Source organism: Lepus europaeus, chromosome 16, assembly GCF_033115175.1.
Source record: "Lepus europaeus isolate LE1 chromosome 16, mLepTim1.pri, whole genome shotgun sequence".
NCBI lineage: Eukaryota > Metazoa > Chordata > Mammalia > Lagomorpha > Leporidae > Lepus > Lepus europaeus.
In genome coordinates, this window is record NC_084842.1 from 12259321 (window position 1) to 12276559 (window position 17239).

Here is a 17239-nt window from a genome sequence, read left to right on the forward strand (position 1 = left end):
AAGACAAATCAAACAAATAGCAGAAATGAAGAATTTGTCAAATAGAAAATACAGTGGAAATCTAATTAAACCAAACAAAAAAAGGGGTAAGACCCAAATTAATAAAATCAGAGATGAAAAAGGAGATATTACAATGGATACCACAGAAATAAAAAGAATCATCAGTAACTACTGCTAATAGCTATATGCCAACAAAGTGGAAAATTTAGAAGAAATAGATAGATTTCTGGACATATGCAATCTACCAAAACTGAGTCATGAATACACAGTAAAACCTAAATAGATCAATAACCAAGATAGAGATTGAATCAGTAATAAAAACCCTCCCCAAAGCCCAGCATTGTTGGGCTGAATTCTATCAAAAAAAATTTTTTAAGGTGTATTTATTTATTGAAAAGCATAGTTAGAGAGAGAGATAGTGAGAAAGTGAGAGAGAGAGAGAGAGAGAGAGAGAATCTTCCATCTGCTGGTTCACTTTCTGAATGGCTGCCAACTGCCAGAGCTGGGCTGGTCCAAAAACAGAAGCCCAGAGCCTCTTCTGGGTCCCCCATGTGGGTGCAGGGGCCCAAGCACTTGGGGCATCTTCCACTGCTTTCCTAGGTGAAATAGCAGGCACCAGGATCAGAAGCCAGGACTTGAACCAATGCCTGTATGGGATGCCAACACTGCAGGCAGATGCTTTACCCTCTACACCACAGCACTGCCCCTCTACCAAAATTTTAAAAGAACTAATCACAATTTTTTTCAAACTTTGAAACAACTGAAAAGGAGGGAAGCCTCCCAATCTCCTTCCACGAGGCCAGCATCACCTTAATTCCAAAACCTGAAAAAGATACAGCAAAGAAAGAGAACTATAGCCCAATCTTCCTGATGAACACAGATGCATAAAGTCCTCAACAAACTACTAGCTAATCAAATCCAACAACACATCAGAAAGATCATTCACCCCGATCAAGTGGGATTTATCCCCAGTATGTAGGGATGGTTAAACATTTGTAAATCAATAAATGTGATACATCATATTAACAAACAAAAACCATATGATTATCTCAATAAATGCGGAGAAAGCATTTGATAAAATACAACAGTTGTTCATGATAAAAACCTTAAGCAAAACGGAAATAGAAGGAACATTCCTCAACACGATCAAGCCAATATATGACAAATCCACAGCCAGCATCATATTCAACAGGGAAAAGTTGGAAACATTTTCACTAAGATCCAGAGCCAGACAACGATGCCCACTTTCATCTTTGCTGTTCAATATATTTCTGGAATTTTTGCCCAGAGCCATTATTAAAGAAATACAAATCAAAGGAATACAGATTGGAAAAGAGGAAGTCAAATTATTTCTGTTTGCAGATGACAGGATTCTATGTATAGGGGAACCAAAAAATTCTACTAAGAAACTATTGGAACTCACAAGAGAGTTTAGTAAAGTTGTAAGATATAAAATCAACACACAAAAGTCTATAGCTTTTCTCAGAATCAGCCCTTAAGGCATCTGGATCTGGCTGAAGAGCCTATGAGAGTATTTTAGGCATGGAAAGCCAAGACACTCTGGAAGAAAAAAAAAAGAAGAAGACCTAAATGAAAGATCTCAGTGAGTGTGATCCCAGTGGAAAGAACAGGGCCATCAAGGTAGGAGATACCTTTCTCTGAAGGGAGGAGAGAACTTCCACTTTGACTATGACCCTGTCGGAATAAGATCGAAGTCAGAGCACCCTAAAGGCTTCCATAGCCTTGGCAACTCATGACTAGAGCCTAGGGAGATTACTGACGCCATAAACAAGAGTGTTAAATTGTTAAATCAACATCAAGAGTCACTGTGTACTTACGTCCCATGTGGGATCTGTCCTTAATGGGTTGTCCAATGTGAAGTAAGGATATAGCTAGTACTGAAACAGTATTTTTACACTTTGTGTTTCTGTGTGGATGCAAACTGATGAAATCTTTACTTAGTATATACTGAATCGATCTTCTGTATATAAAGATAATTGAAAATAAAAAAAAAACTTGGGGTTAAATTGGAAATTACATAGAAAATTAATCAATTTTTTAAAAAAATATCATGTAGGATCTCTGTCATTAATGTGCTGTACACTGTTCTTTAATGCTATAACTAGTACTCCAACAGTATTTTTCACTTTGTGTTGCTATGTGAGGGCAAACTGTTGAAATATTTACTTTACATATACTAAATTGATTTTCTGTATATAAAGAGAATTGAAAATGAATCTTGATGTGAATGGAAGGGGAGAGGGAGCGGGAAAGGGGAGGGTTGTGGGTGGGAGGGAAGTTATGGGGGGGGCATTGTAATCCATAAGCTGTACTTTGGAAATTTATATTCATTAAATAAAAGATAAAAAAAAGTCTATAGCCTTTGCATACACAAAAAATGTTATAGTTGAGAAAGAACCTGTAAGATCAGTACCATTCACAATAAACAAAAAATTTAAATAACTTGGAATAAATTTAACCAAGGATGTGAAAGTTCTCTACAATGAAAATTATTTTAAAAATTAAAGAAAAAAATAGAAGATACATTAAAAAAATTAGAAGAATCTTTCATGCTTTGGATTGGAAGAATTAATGTCATCAAAATGTCCACACTACCCAAAGCAATTTAATGCAATTCTAATCAAAACACCAAGGACATTCTTTTCAGACCTAGAAAAAACAATACTAAAATTCATACGGAAACACAAGAGACCCCAAATAACTAAAGTAATCTTAAATAAGAAAAACAAAGCCACAGACATCACAATACCAGATTCCAAGACATATTACAGGGACTGGCACTGTGGAACAGTGGGTTAATCCACCTGTGGCGCTGGCATCCCACAAGGGCACCTATTATAGTCCTGGCTGCTTCTCTTCCAAACCAGCTCTCTGCTATGGCCTGGGAAAGCAGTAGAAACAGTCAAGTGTTTGGGTCCCTGCACCTGCATGTGAGACCCAGAAGAAGGTCCTGGATCCTGGCTTTGGATCAGCGCAGCTCTGACCACCCAGCTATTGTGGCCATTTGGGGAATAAGCAAGCAGATGGACGATCTTTCTCTCTGCCTCTCAAATAAATAAAATAAAATCTTTAAATTTTTAAAAGACATATTATAGAGCAGTTACAATCAAAATAGCCTGTGTTGTGTTGCTGTGACTTAGAGCGTAAAGCTGCCACCTGCACTCCCAGCATCCCATATAGGTGCTGGTTCAAGTCCTGGTTGCTCCAATTCAGACCCGGCTCTCTGCTATGGCCTGGGAAAGCAGTGGAAGATGGTCCAAGTCCTTGGGCCCCTGCACCCATGTGGGAGACCCAGAAGAAGCTCCTGGCTCCTGGCTTTGGGTCAGCCCAGCTCCAACCATTTGGGGAGTGAACCAGCAGATAGAAGATATCTCTCCCTCCCTCCCGCCGCCTCCCTCCTTCCCTCCCCCCCTCCTTCCTTCCCTCCCTCCCTCCTTTCCTCCTTCCCTCCCTCCCTCTCTCTCTCTCTCTCTCTGCCTCTCTGTAATTCTGCTTTTCAAATAAATAAATAAATCTTTTAAAAAAGCCTTTCAAATAAATAAATAAATCTTTAAAAAAAAAAAAAAACAAACAACAGACTGGTACTGGCACAAAAACAGACAAGTAGACCACAGAACAGAATGGAAACCCCAGAACTTAATCCACACTACTACAGCCAACTTAACTTTGACAAATGAGCCAAAATCAATCCCTGAGGAAAGGACAGTCTCTTCATCAAATGGTGCTGGGAAAATTGGATCTCCACATGCTGATGTATGAAACAAGAACCATGCCTTACACCTTACCCAAAAATCAACTCTTAAACGGTAAAGGATCTAAATCAATGACCTGATACCATCAAATTACTAGAGGAAAACATTGGGGAAACACTGCAAAGCACTGGCATAAGCAAATACTTCTTGGATAATACCCGAGAAGCACAGGCACTAAAAGCAAAAATAATTAAGAAACTTCTGCACAGTGAGGAAAACACCCACAAAGTGAAGTGGCAACTAACAGAATGGGAGAAAACGTTTGCAAATTATGTAGCTGATAAAGCTGATACATATTTAGAATATATAAGGAGCTCAAAAAACTCAGCAACAACAAAATAAATAATCCAGTTAAGAAATGAGTGAAGGACATGATCAGGCATTTTTCAAAGGATGAAATACAAATGGCCAACAGACACATGAAAAATTGCTCAGGATCACTAGCCGTCAGGGAAATGTAAGTCAAAACCACAAGGAGGTCAGAATGGCTATCATCCAAAAATCCAAAAAATAATAAATGCTGTTGAGGATATAGGGGAAAAGTTATTTTAATACACTGTTGGTGGGAATGTAAACTATTATGGAAAACTGTATGGAAATTCCTCAGAAATCTAAAAACAGGTCTATCATATGGCCTAGCCATCCCACAGCTAGGAATTTACCAAAGGAAATGAAATCAGCATGTGAAAGATTTATTTATCTCCCATGTTTATTATAGCTCAATTCACAATACCTAAGAAATGGAATCAACCCTGATGTCCATCAACTGATGACTAGATAAAGAAAATGTGCTATATATATATAGAATACTGTACAGCCATAAAGAGAATGAAATCCTGTCTTTTGCAACAAAATTGGTATAACTGGAAACTTTTGGGCTTAGTGAAATAAACCAGTCCCAAAAAGATAAATAACATGTGTTTTCTCTGTAATGTAGTGGTTCATATAGAATACAAAAATAAAGTATAGGAACCAGACATTTTTGATGTGATTGTTGTTTTTAGCCCTTGTTTATATATTCCTGGGGAACTGTTGTCTTCATACTTTTTACTTGTTAAATATTATGTTCCATGCTGCATTGAGCCTGTGATTATAGAGTGGACTGAAATAATGTTTTTATAAAAATTAAAGAAAAAAAAGAAAGGATTGAGGGAAGGAGGCAGAGAAGGCTGAAGGGCACTGTGGTGATCTTCTTAGAATTTTACCTATGAAATACATGAAATATATTCTCTTTATATTAATAAAAATTTTTAAAAGTTAATGGAAAATGTATGACTTCAAAATTTTCAGCACCAAAATACACTTATCTTTTAATTCTAAAAAATTCAGCAGTAGTAAAGTCATTGTATGTTAACATAAATACATAATTTTTTTTAACCAATAACTCTTTTATTTGCTTCTTTCATTTCCCTTGGGTAAATTCCCAGGAGTGGGATGGCAGGGTCATATGGTAGGTCTATATTCAGATTTCTGAGGTGTCTCCAAACTGACTTCCATAGTGGTTTCACCAGTTTACATTCCCACCAACAGTGGATTAGGGAACCTTTTTCCCCACATCCTTGCCAGCATTTGTTGTTTGTTGATTTCTGTAAGAAAGCCATTCTAACTGGAATGAATTGGCTGTAGATGCTTGGATTGATTTCTAATAAATATATAAAAATTGGGAAAAAAAATTAGAAGAGTGTCACTGTTTACATTTTTGCAAATATCTTTATTGTCTGCTTTAGCAGAAGGGGCTCGATTCTCAGTGATCTATTCTGACACACTATTTCGGCTGAGGTATATAAAGATCTTTGCTCACACAGGTATACAGTTAGGGAAGAGAGGAGTATTTTAATAGTCTTCTCAGATAATGGTGCACTGCCTTTTTTGAAATTATACTCAAACTGAACAACTGGTAGTTTTTAAAGATGAGTTGCAATATATAATCTGAAGCCATATCAGCAAACTTTTTCATACTCTACTACATTAAAATCCACGCTTCTGTTTGGAACAGATTTTTAACTCATGTTATAACCGTAACACTACATACTAATCATCCAGAAGATACACGTCACTAAATAACACATCTTTCAAACACTGACAATCCTTTTTTACAAAATCAGAAAGTCACATTTATTAACTACCATCCATCTCAAAAGAAAAATCTTTATGTTAAGGGAAGCTGTCAGTTCCCTGGTGGGGGACACAAGTCTTCCAAATTTCACTAGAAAACTCAAGTTTTGTGTGGCAACAAATATCACCAGTTTTCCCTGAAGTGAGAGGCTGACTTGGTTCTATTTTGAGCAAATGTCTGCCAAACACACAAGTCTAAATGACCATCTACAGCGTTCTGTCAGTCTTTTCAATAACAATGGTAGCAATGAAGAAGAGCAGCTGATTCAATGCACAACTCAAGGAAATGAAGGCGTGCCTCTCCTGTCCCACATAAAGCACCTGTGCATGTCCCACTGCGTCACACGGAATACTGATCTCTGTTAGATACACACACGAGGCACGCAAATGCGGAAGACAGGACTGGAGAACCGCCTATCACATATTAAACAGGAGCTCTCTCTCGGTAACGGGATGTGAAAAACCATGGTACAGGGGACTTTGAAGTCCGAAGGCTGTTTTACTATGAAAATTCATCCCTGTGTTCACGTGACAATGAGCAGAAACATGCAAAAACCAAAAGGTCTGGCAGGATACGCAAGGGGTTGACTGTGTTTATCATGAGAATGATGGAGAGGTTATTAAATGGAATGTATTTATAAAACATATGGAAAAGTGCTTAAAGTTTAATATAAACACAGTTTAGAGTTTTAGACATTTAAGCTATTTGCACAACACAAGAGAGACAATTCTGACATCTTCAAAAAACAAAGGCACTCAAGGTAGCTAAGGAAATGAAAGTTAAAATATATACATATAATTTATAATATTTAGTAGGAAGCATATTGTTTTATTTGAAAAATAATAGAAAAACTGTATAAAATACAAAGTGCATAAAGAGGGAATTTCAAAATACTTGCAGAAAACATTAAAAGATAATGTGCACTTTCCAAGATCAACTTTTTGAAGTACCCTCACAGCTGCCTACTGCAATTGGAATAATTTTACATTTTTTCCCCATTAACATGGATTGAAAAATGTTTTATTTTCATTGGTCTGGTCTGGTCAACTAATACCATCTAATACTTCTAATGCCTTTTTGCTTCAAATGGCAGTAAAGACAATTTATAAAATAACTATGTTTTCTTATAGTTACAAGGCAGAATTTTGGCAATGTAAGAATATTTTCTATCACTAGTAATCACACAACTAATCTGTTACCTAATTCAAATCACAGCACATCCTGTGTTTCAAATATATTACTTCAATAAATAAACACACTGGAAAACAGGATGGGAATGCAGTCTTTTTAAGCAATCTTAGAGAAAATCTAATTTAATATTCTAAGCCATACTCACTCCAGTTCTCAAAAGACCAATATAGAAGGCTGACCCAATGTTTATGTGAATGCTGATCTAAGTTGACAGTCCTTCAGTAAATAGATGAGCTTAACTTTGGCATTAGAATAATTCTGAAGCTAAACATTACTCCTCATTATTTTAAGAAACAAAACACAGCTCTCCTCTTTTAATACACCAAGGCACACAAGCTGGTTCTGGTCATTTCCCACTTAACTAAAAAGACCTTCTTTTTTTGTTTTTACCACTGGTTTCTTGCTGGTATCAGAAAGTGTTTTGGCAAACCACTCAGGTAATATTCTCTTTGAAGTTTCAGTTGAAGTCTATGGGAAATAAAAAGAAAAAGAAATATTTATACTATTGAAAATGTTATCCATTGCAATAATAATCATCATCATAATCATAATATAGGCTCCTGAATATGTTTTCAAACTTTTTTCTCCCACAACACAAAATAGTGATATCTACAGAATTTATTTCTGGGTCAAAAAGTAAATAAATAAAAGAGACAAAATCATTACTTTAGGCAATTACTTGTCATCCAATTATTTATTTTTATACATTCAATCATAGGCATTTGGTAAGTAAAAAATTGGACATGATTTTGGGCCTATGTCCTATAGTGTATTTGCTTTGGGTTGACCACAATGGTGAATTAAATGTTCTAAAGAAGTTATCTGTTTGGCATCTATATATACACACACACACACACGCATCCTGAGAGAGAGAAAGAGAATGAATGAATGAATGAATGAGGCATGTGAAGAACACAACTTCCATTGCCACAGTGGTAGACAGACTAGAAGGGTGGCCCAATCAGCAACAGCCAAGATGCCACAGACACAACCAGAAAACATCAGCTGGGGCAGGCATTGCGGCAGTAGTGAAGACTCTGAGGAAGGCACGCCAGTCCCACAGTGGAGTACCTGGGGTCCATGCCCAGCTCTGGCTCCTGACTCCAGCTTCCTGCTAGCACAGATGCTGGGAGGCAGTAGTGATGGCTCAGGTAATTGGGTTCCTGACACCCATGGGGGAGGCCTCAATTGAGTTCCTGGCTCCTAAGTGCATGATGGGGAAAAAATGGTTAAAATTATAATAAGGACAAAGAAGAAAATAGAGTAAGACATTTAAATAGTTATAGAGCAGAAGAAAAAAAATCTTCTAGTCTAATACTGCTGATATAGGTGAACAGGGGGCTAGCAGGGAGAAGCTGAGGTCACCAGCCCCTCCCTACTACTCTGCCAATCCCTCACCCCTTTCTGTACTGTGAGAAATTACAGCTTCCATGCAACTACCACCCAGAACTGGCGCCAACCAATAATAACCAACAGGGCTGCTAACTGTGTCCCTGCCATGATCTCGGTAACTGTAATCTCACTGTAAGAAAATTACCATGGCTGACATTCCTACTCCCATCATGCACCTGATGCCATGACACCACTGATACTTCCAGAAGAGTCAAGGAAATGGGTAGTATTCAAATCCTACTGTAAACATCATCTCCAATGAAAATTCAGTTAAATCCTTCCCCACGCACCACCCCTAATGCCTCCAGATCATATAAAGGGATGAAGCCAAACCTCACGAGGCGCAGCTCACTTGAGCAGGCCTGCATTCCTGAGGTAACAGTAAGTCTGGTCCCTCTGCTAGTCTTTACCTACATCATGTCCTTGAATTCTTTCTTGCATCAGAGATAAGAATCTCTCAAATAAATAAATAAAAATCTTTTAAAAAGTATAAAAGTTAGATTTTTCCCAAAGAAACCTTTTATTTAAGAAATACAAACTTCTGCACTTCATAAGTACAACTTTAGGAATACAGTGACTCTTCCCACCACACCCATCCTCCCACTCACCCTCCTACTCCTCCCCCCCTTTCCCATTCCCAGTCCCATTCTCCACTAAAATCCATTTTCGATTCAGAAAGTTATATTTTCACACTTAATTGCATCTTGCTTGAGACAAATCTAAGTACACTAGTTAGCAAGCCTGATGCATATATCATGAAAACTATTTTCTTAAATTAATTTTACCGGTATATGAGAATCTGCAAATAAATCTTCTATTTCTGAATTGTAGGATGCCTGATTCCAAGATGTTGGTTTTAGTGACCTTCTGTGGCTTTCATCTTTCAGTGAAAAATTACCAGGATGAATTCTATCAACCTTAAAAATTTTAAGAAATACAAAGTATTTATACCATGTACTATTTTTTTTGGCCACACAAAGAAAAAAAAAAACCTGTGCCTATAAAACAGGGCTTAAGAAAATTCTTAAGTCTACAGTACTGAATTTTAATAATCATTATAATAGCATTATCTATTCAACACTTTTTGAGTATCTTAAACTGGTTTATAAACAATATTATATATTTTAATGTATAACCAACTCAATGGCAGGTCAGGAAATATTATATGCATTCTCTTATGCAGTCAATAAAATGAAGAAGAAAAATGTGACACAGCATCATAGCTTTTCTGAATCCCTGCTTTCAAGCACAGAGAAACAGACAGACAGTCAAGCCAAAATCATCTACACTACAATGAATCTAAGTTTAGGGTAGCTACAGGCAACCCAAACAATCTGCACAGAAGGAGAAACCAATCAACAGCCCTTAAGCCCTGCATGGTAACAGTCATCTACAGGGGAGAAAGCAGAGGCAAGCAGGAGAACCCCTAACAGGCAGCCCCTGGAAACTATGTCACATTAATTTGAGGACAACATCTGAAAACTGGAGGGCCTTTGTCCAACCCAGTAGTAGGTGAATGTAAGACGTTCACAGCGTTTCTCTTATTATTATTATTGTTAACTAATTAATTATTTGAAAGGCAGAGAGATCATCAGCATCACTCCTCCAATTCCCTGCAACAGCTGGGGCTGGGTCAGGCTGAAGCCAGGAGCTGAGAACTCAACTCAGGTCTCCCACATGGGTGGCAGGAACCCAACTACTTGAGCCATCACTGCCGCCTTCCAGGGTGCTTGTTACCAGCAAAGTGGAATTGGGAACAGAGCTGGGTCTCGAACCCAGCACTCCAATATGGAACGTGGGTATCTCAGGAGGGATCCTAACCACTGTGCCAAACACCTGACTCCATGCTGGTATCTTAAATGGGGAGAGCAACTGGTGCCTCTGAACTCCATAAAGGGCCCCACACTAAGGAGAAGCTGCTGGGGTTAGACCAAAACCAAACAGGACAGGTACCAACCATCAAGACAAACAAGAGGGAAAGGCCGGCGCCGAGGCTTAACAGGCTAATCCTCCGCCTTGCGGCGCCGGCACACGGGGTTCTAGTCCTGGTTGGGGTGCCGGATTCTGTCCCGGTTGCCCCTCTTCCAGGCCAGCTCTCTGCTATGGCCCGGGAAGGCAGTGGAGGATGACTCAAGTGCTTGGGCCCTGCACCCGCATGGGAGACCAGGAGAAGCACCTGGCTCCTGGCTTTGGATCGGCATGATGCGCTGGCCGCAGTGGCCATTGGAGGGTGAACCAACGGCAAAAAAGGAAGACTTTTCTCTCTGTCTCTCTCACTATCCACTCTGTCAAAAAAAAAAAAAATACTAATGTGCAATAAAAATAAGATTTTACTATAAATGCTCTTCAGTAGTCAAGAAAAGCAAGAAGTTATTGGTAGCAGTTGGGGAACATGATAGTCTTAGGCATCTGGTAGAGACTGCAGAAATAAAAGGCTGGGCATAGAAGCTACATTTTATTAACTCCACCCCAAATATATTTTCTTTAATGTCCTTCTTACAGCTAGTACACTTACAAAAAATGTAAAAATTTCCAACTAATTAAATTTCATTAGCTTATTTAGGACATAACTATATAAAAACTAAAGTCCAGAAGTTAAAAAGACTAGTTCCTGCTTATTTTTAAACTATTAGGTAAAGAAGCTTAACTGTTGGAAATCTGATAAAAAATTACCTTAGGACTAAAATGGCGTCTGTAATGCTCTAATATAAATATTTACAACCATTTTCTACCACGAAGAATTTACCATCTATGAGCTAAACTAGTATTTTAGCTAAGCAGCAGTTTTCAAAAACTTTTATCATAGAGTAATGTAATCTTATACCTGAAAGATAATGAGGGTCAATTTTTCAAATTTATGCAGTCATTTAAGAGAGTCACCTTGTCAGAAAACTTACTCATATCATACCACACAGAGAGCAGTGTTTTTATTATTATTGTTCTGATTTAACTTGAGAGGCAGAGAAAGAGAGTGCTTCCATCAGCTGGTTCACTCCCCAAGTGCTCACAATAGTGAGGACTGGGCCAGGCCGAAGCTCGGAGCCAGGAACACAATCCAGGTCTCCCACATGCATGGCAGGAACCTAGTTACTTGAGCCATCACTACTGCTCCTATGATCTGCATTGATGGAAAGCTGGAATCAGGAGCCTGAGCCAAGAATAGAGCCCAGGCATTCCGATATGGGACAGAGGCATGTTACCTGCTAGGCTAAACACCCATTCTAAAAGCAATAATCTATTGGATTTTAACAAAACATACCATCTACAATAATACTGAATTAACAGTCTTTCTCTGACTACACCAAAAGTCCATTGGGATATGCTGAGAACCCTAAGCAACAACAACTTTTGCATCATACACATTCAATATAATGGTAACAGCACATGACATAGGACAGAATGAGAGAGAAATCAGCTTGGGGTAGGGGACATTTAAGATAAAGTTTGTTTTCATTTTCATTAACAACATAAACTGCCACAGCTTAAATCTATTAACCACATTCCTGAAAGAAAAGAGTAATTTTCAGGCTATGAAGTCAGTATGAGGTGCAGATAAAATTTATGTTGACATTCTACAAAATCAGCTAAATAGACGGACTATGTTCATTTTACTATCTTTTTTTTTTAACTTTTATTTAGTAAATATAAATTTCCAAAGTACAGTTTATGGATTACAATGGCTTCCCCCCCCCCATAACTTACCCTCCCACCCGCACTCCTCCCATCTCCCGCTCCCTCTCCCATTCCATTCACATCAAGATTCATTTTCAATTATCTTTATATACAGAAGATCAATTTAGCATATATTAAGTAAAGATTTCAACAGTTTGCACCCACACAGAACATAAAGTGTAAAATACTGTTTCAGTACTAGTTATGGCATTAATTCACGTTGGACAACACATTAGGGACAGAGATCCCACGTGAGGAGTAAGTACACAGTGACTCCTGTTGTTGACTTAACAATTTGACACTCTTGTTTATGGCGTCATTAATCTCCCTAGGCTCTAGTCATGAGTTTCCAAGGCTATGGAAGCCTCTTGAGTTCGCTGACTTCAATCTTATTTAGACCAGGTCATAGTCAAAGTGGACGTTCTCTCCTCCCTTCAGAGAAAGGCACCTCCTCCTTTGATGGCCCGTTCTTTCCACTGGGATCTCACTGGCAGAGACCTTCCATTTAGGGGTTTTGTTTGTTTGTTTGTTTTGTTTTGCCAGAGTGTCTTGGCTTTCCATGCCTAAAATACTCTCATGGGCTCTTCAGCCAGATCTGAGTGCCTTAAGGGCTGATTCTGAGGCCAGAGCATTTTACTACCTTTTAAAAATCACTTTTCTCAGATTATAGTTACAAAAAGCAAAGGAAATCTAGCACACAGATTTAAAAAAGCAAGCTTGTATTAGAATTTATAAACATCCAAAAAACATCATTCCAGTAGTAGAATCTGCAGGTTGAACAGACACTTTAAGCAAAGTCTACATATAATTAATACCTTGGTATTAGTGCCTGTCTCTTCCTTGCTTCTCTTAGAATCTGAACAGCTCTCTTCAGCACTGGGGAAGCATCTCTTCTTGTTGGAATCACATAAAGTTCTGTGGCCTGACGGTCTGCTGTCATGATCATTTTCCAGGATCTCAATTGCCATGTGGATAAGGTATGTGTCAATGTTTTCAGGAACTAGTGTTCTAATTAATTTAACTTTACTCATATCTGTAAAAGATGAAAAAAAAACACATTTTAAAATAAATTATGCAGAACATTTTAGAAAACCTATGAGCTGAAAATAGTCTCTCTCTCTCTTTTTTTTTTTTTTTTTTTTTGACAGGCAGAGTGGACAGTGAGAGAGAGAGAGACAGAGAGAAAGGTCTTCCTTTTCCGTTGGTTCACCCCCCAAATGGCCACTACGGCCGCCGCACCGCGCTGATCTGAAGCCAGGAGTCAGGTGCTTCTCCTGGTCTCCCATGCGGGTGCAGGGCCCAAGGACTTGGGCCACCCTCCACTGCACTCCCGGGCCACAGCAGAGAATTAGACAGGAAGAGGAGCAACCGGGACAGAATCCGGCACCCCAACTGGGACTAGAACCCGGGCGCAGGCAGAGGATTAGCCTAGTGAGCCGCGGCGCCAGCCTGAAAATAGCTATTTTCTAGAATGGGAGGAAGAAGGTTGCCAAAGAAAATGTTTCCTCTTCCAAACACTTTTAGCCCTACAAAATGCAGATTTCCCCAGCACTTCTACATCACCTCAACCCAGAGTCAGGTCAGTACCGCTGACCCTGAGGAAATTGTGTTTCCAGCTTTTTTATGGGCTATCCCGGGAATCCAAACAACCATGCACAGAACTGTTCCTAAGGAAACCACTTCTAATTTCAGATATCAATTATAAATTAATGTTTCTTACAGATGATTTATTCTTGAAATAGAAGCTAATCACGCTTGTAAATGAGATTCTAATGAAAGGAAGCTTTCAATGGATATTGTAGCGTAATAAAAGACATCCACTAATACAATGCATATTAGCCAGATGAGCTTTCTGGGAAAAAGATGCCGGATTTCTAGGATCAAGGGACTGTTCATCTTTTGCAACTCAACAGAACGAATTCATTCTGTGTCAATCTCTTCATACCTTCTACAAATTACAGCAGTCACCCCCCCCGCCCCCAGACAGACCACTATTTATGTTTCAAGCACTTCCTGCCCACGCCCCATTCATCTGCAATACTCTGAATATGGTAAATCTAGGCAGCTTAGAAGCTACTTACCTTCATGTAATCCACAAAATGCATGAAACATTCTGATACCCAGTTCAAACTGGCAGTCAGAAATGCCACCCAGGAAGGCTGGTTTTAAATTATTCTAGTTTTCAGGTTTATATTCTTTGCTTTGAAGACCTGAGCTTGCTACTCTCGGATTTACTCAAAACACTGCAGCCTATGATGATTAAAAAAGGTCAGGAAGAGGTTTCACAACTGACAGAAACTAGGACAATGGGTTATCTATTTTAATTAAAGTTTTATTTTTTTAATTTTTAAAATATTTCTTTATTTATTTGAAAGGCAAAGTTACAGAGAGGGAGATCAAAATCTTCCATCTGTTGGTTCACTCCTCAAATGGTTATAGTGGCCAGGGCTGGGCAGGAGAAGCCAGGAGTCTGCAACTACACCTGAGTCTCCCATTGGGTAGCAGAGGCCATGTACTTGGGCCATCCTCTGCTGCTTTCCTGAGCTCATTAGCAGGGAGCTGGATCAGAAGCGGAGCAGCCAGGACTCAAACCAGAGCCTACACGGAAGCTGGCACCACTGGTGGTGACTTAACCCACTGTGTTGGCTTAACCTGTTGTGCTGGCCCCATAACTGAAGTATTAAATTGAAGTTTTAAAATCTAAGATGGTGCTAAGCAAAATTTTGTCTCAGAAAGGACAAGATTCCTTTATATGTAATAAATTCAGCAACACAACTATCTAGCAACTAGAGTAAAATTTTATTTGTCCCATGGTCATTATACCTTCCTAACACCAATGAAATTCCACCAATTTTACCACTTCATCATCTCTTACTGGCAGAGTTTTCGACTGTGTATGTGATTCAGAATTTACTTTGAGTTCTCTTTCATTTATCTTCAAATTTTCTTTGGGAAAATAAAGTTCTGTTAAACATCACATCGCACATGCCTTTCCATACTTTTAGATTCCTGAAAATGGGATTCTTATTCTAAGTAATGACTGAAGAAATGAATTTTTAAGTTTCAATAATTCCAATTAATTCAAAATTTAATTTAGTTTTTGTTTCAACTTTTATTTAATAAATATAAATTTCAAAAGTACAACTTTTGGATTATAGCGGCTTTTCCTCCCATAACCTCCCTTCCACCTGCAACCATCCCATTCCCACTCTCTCATTCTTCATCAAGATTCATTTTCAATTATCTTTATATACAGAAGATCAACTTAGTATATACTATGTAAAGATTTTAATAGACTGCACCCGTAAAGTCACACAAAATATAAAGTACTATTTGAGTAGTAGCTTTACCGTTAATTCGCACAGTACAACACATTAAGGACAGAGATCTTACATGGGGAGCAGGTGCACAGTGACTCCTGTTGTTGATCCAACAACCAACACTCGTATTTATGATGTCAGTAATCACCCGAGGCTCTTGTCATGAGCTGCCAAGGCTATGGAAGCCTCTTGAGTTCACAAACTCCAATCTTATTTAGGCAAGGCCCTAGTCAAAGTGGAAGTTCTCTCCTCCCTTCAGAGAAAGGTACCGCCTTCTTTGATGGCCCATTCCCTCCGCTTGGATCTCACTCACAGAGATTTTTCATTTAGGTCATTTTATTTTATTTTATTTTATTTTGCCACAGTGTCTTGGCTTTCCATGCCTGAGAAACTCTAGTGGGCTTTTCAGCCAGATCCAAATGCCTTAAGGGCTGATTCTGAGGCCAGTGTGATGTTTAGGACATCTGCCACTCTATGAGTCTGCTGTGTATCCTGCTTCCCATGTTGGATCGTTCTCTCCTTTTTAATTATATCAGTTAGTATTAGTCTTGTTTATGTGATCCCTTTGACACTTAATCCTATAATAATGATCAATTATGAACTGAAATTGATCACATGAACTAGTGAGATGGTATTGGCACATGCCACCTTGATGGGATTGAATTGGAATCCCCTGGCACATTTCTAGCTCTACCATTAGGGGTAAGTCCAAGTGAGCACGAGCTGAACTATACATCTCCTCCCTCTCTTATTCCCACTCTTATATTTAACAGGGATCACTTTTCAGTTAAATTTAAATGCCTAATAATAATTGTGTGTTAATTCAAGAGTTCAACCAATGGTATTAAGTAAAACAAAAACACTAAAAGGAATAAAATAGTAAGTTGTTCCTCAATTTATTTATTTTTAAAAACTAAAATTTGAATCAGTAACTGGAAAAATTTTAAGTATGTTTAAAACAACTTGGCTATGTTAATCTACTTTGTTTCCCTATAAATTTTATGAAAGCTAAATACATATTAAATATTTATCATTAAATTTAGTTTGAGAAGATACACTGTAAATTTAAAATATATACCTGATTTCAAAGGTTTGTCACAGAAAGAGTACATAAAGTATATCATGAATAACTGTTACAGGAGTGGGCCATCAGCCAAGAAGTTGGGATGCTAATTAACGTGTCTCTGTCCCACCCTGGAGTGCCTGGGTTCCAGTCCTGGCTCTGGCTTCCAATTCAGGTTTCCTGTTGATGCAGATCTTGGAAGGCAGCAGGAGACAGCTCAACTAGTTGAGACACTGTTAGCCACATGGGAGATCTGGATTCAGTGCCAGCTCTATACTCCAGCCTAGTTCCCCACCCCCACCCCCAGCTGTTGTAGGTATGTGGGGAGTAAACCAGCAGATGAGAGCTCTCTCAATCTCACTCTTTCTCAAAAAAAAATTTTTAAATGTTTACATTGATTTATCCTTAAATGATAAAATATGTTGGGTTAATAAAATTGTTAGAATTACATTTGTTCATTTTTAAAAAGATTTATTTATTTATATTGTAAGTCAGAGTTACAGAGAGAGGAAAAGACAGAGACACAGAGAATCTTCCATTCTCTGGTTCACACCCAGATGGCCAACATGGCCACTGCTTGGTTAGTCTGAAGTCAGAAGCCAGGAGATTCATCCAAGTCTCTCTTATGGGTGGCAGGGGCCAAGCACTTGGACCATCTTCCACCACTTTCCCACACCATTAGCAGGGAGCTGTATTGAAAGTGGAACAGCTG

The 17239-nt window shown here is 38.5% G+C and overlaps 1 protein-coding gene across 6 annotated transcripts in view; it reads right to left on the minus strand.

Moving 5' to 3' along the window:
• Positions 1-5573: 5573 nt before the first annotated feature.
• Positions 5574-17239, minus strand: part of WRN (WRN RecQ like helicase) — a 148927-nt gene continuing 137261 nt past the window's right edge. For 4 of the 6 annotated variants that reach the window (XM_062213772.1, XM_062213769.1, XM_062213770.1 and 1 more), the window contains 4 exons: positions 12960-13177; positions 9258-9389; positions 8152-8283; positions 5576-7548 (listed from right to left, as the gene is read on the minus strand). In XM_062213772.1, coding sequence (XP_062069756.1) covers positions 7438-7548; positions 8152-8283; positions 9258-9389; positions 12960-13177 — 593 coding nt within the window. In that variant the 3' untranslated portion in view covers positions 5576-7437. Of the gene's footprint in view, positions 7549-8151; positions 8284-9257; positions 9390-12959; positions 13178-17239 lie in introns of all 6 variants that reach the window. The other 2 variants (XM_062213774.1, XM_062213775.1) reach the window with 2 other exon arrangements.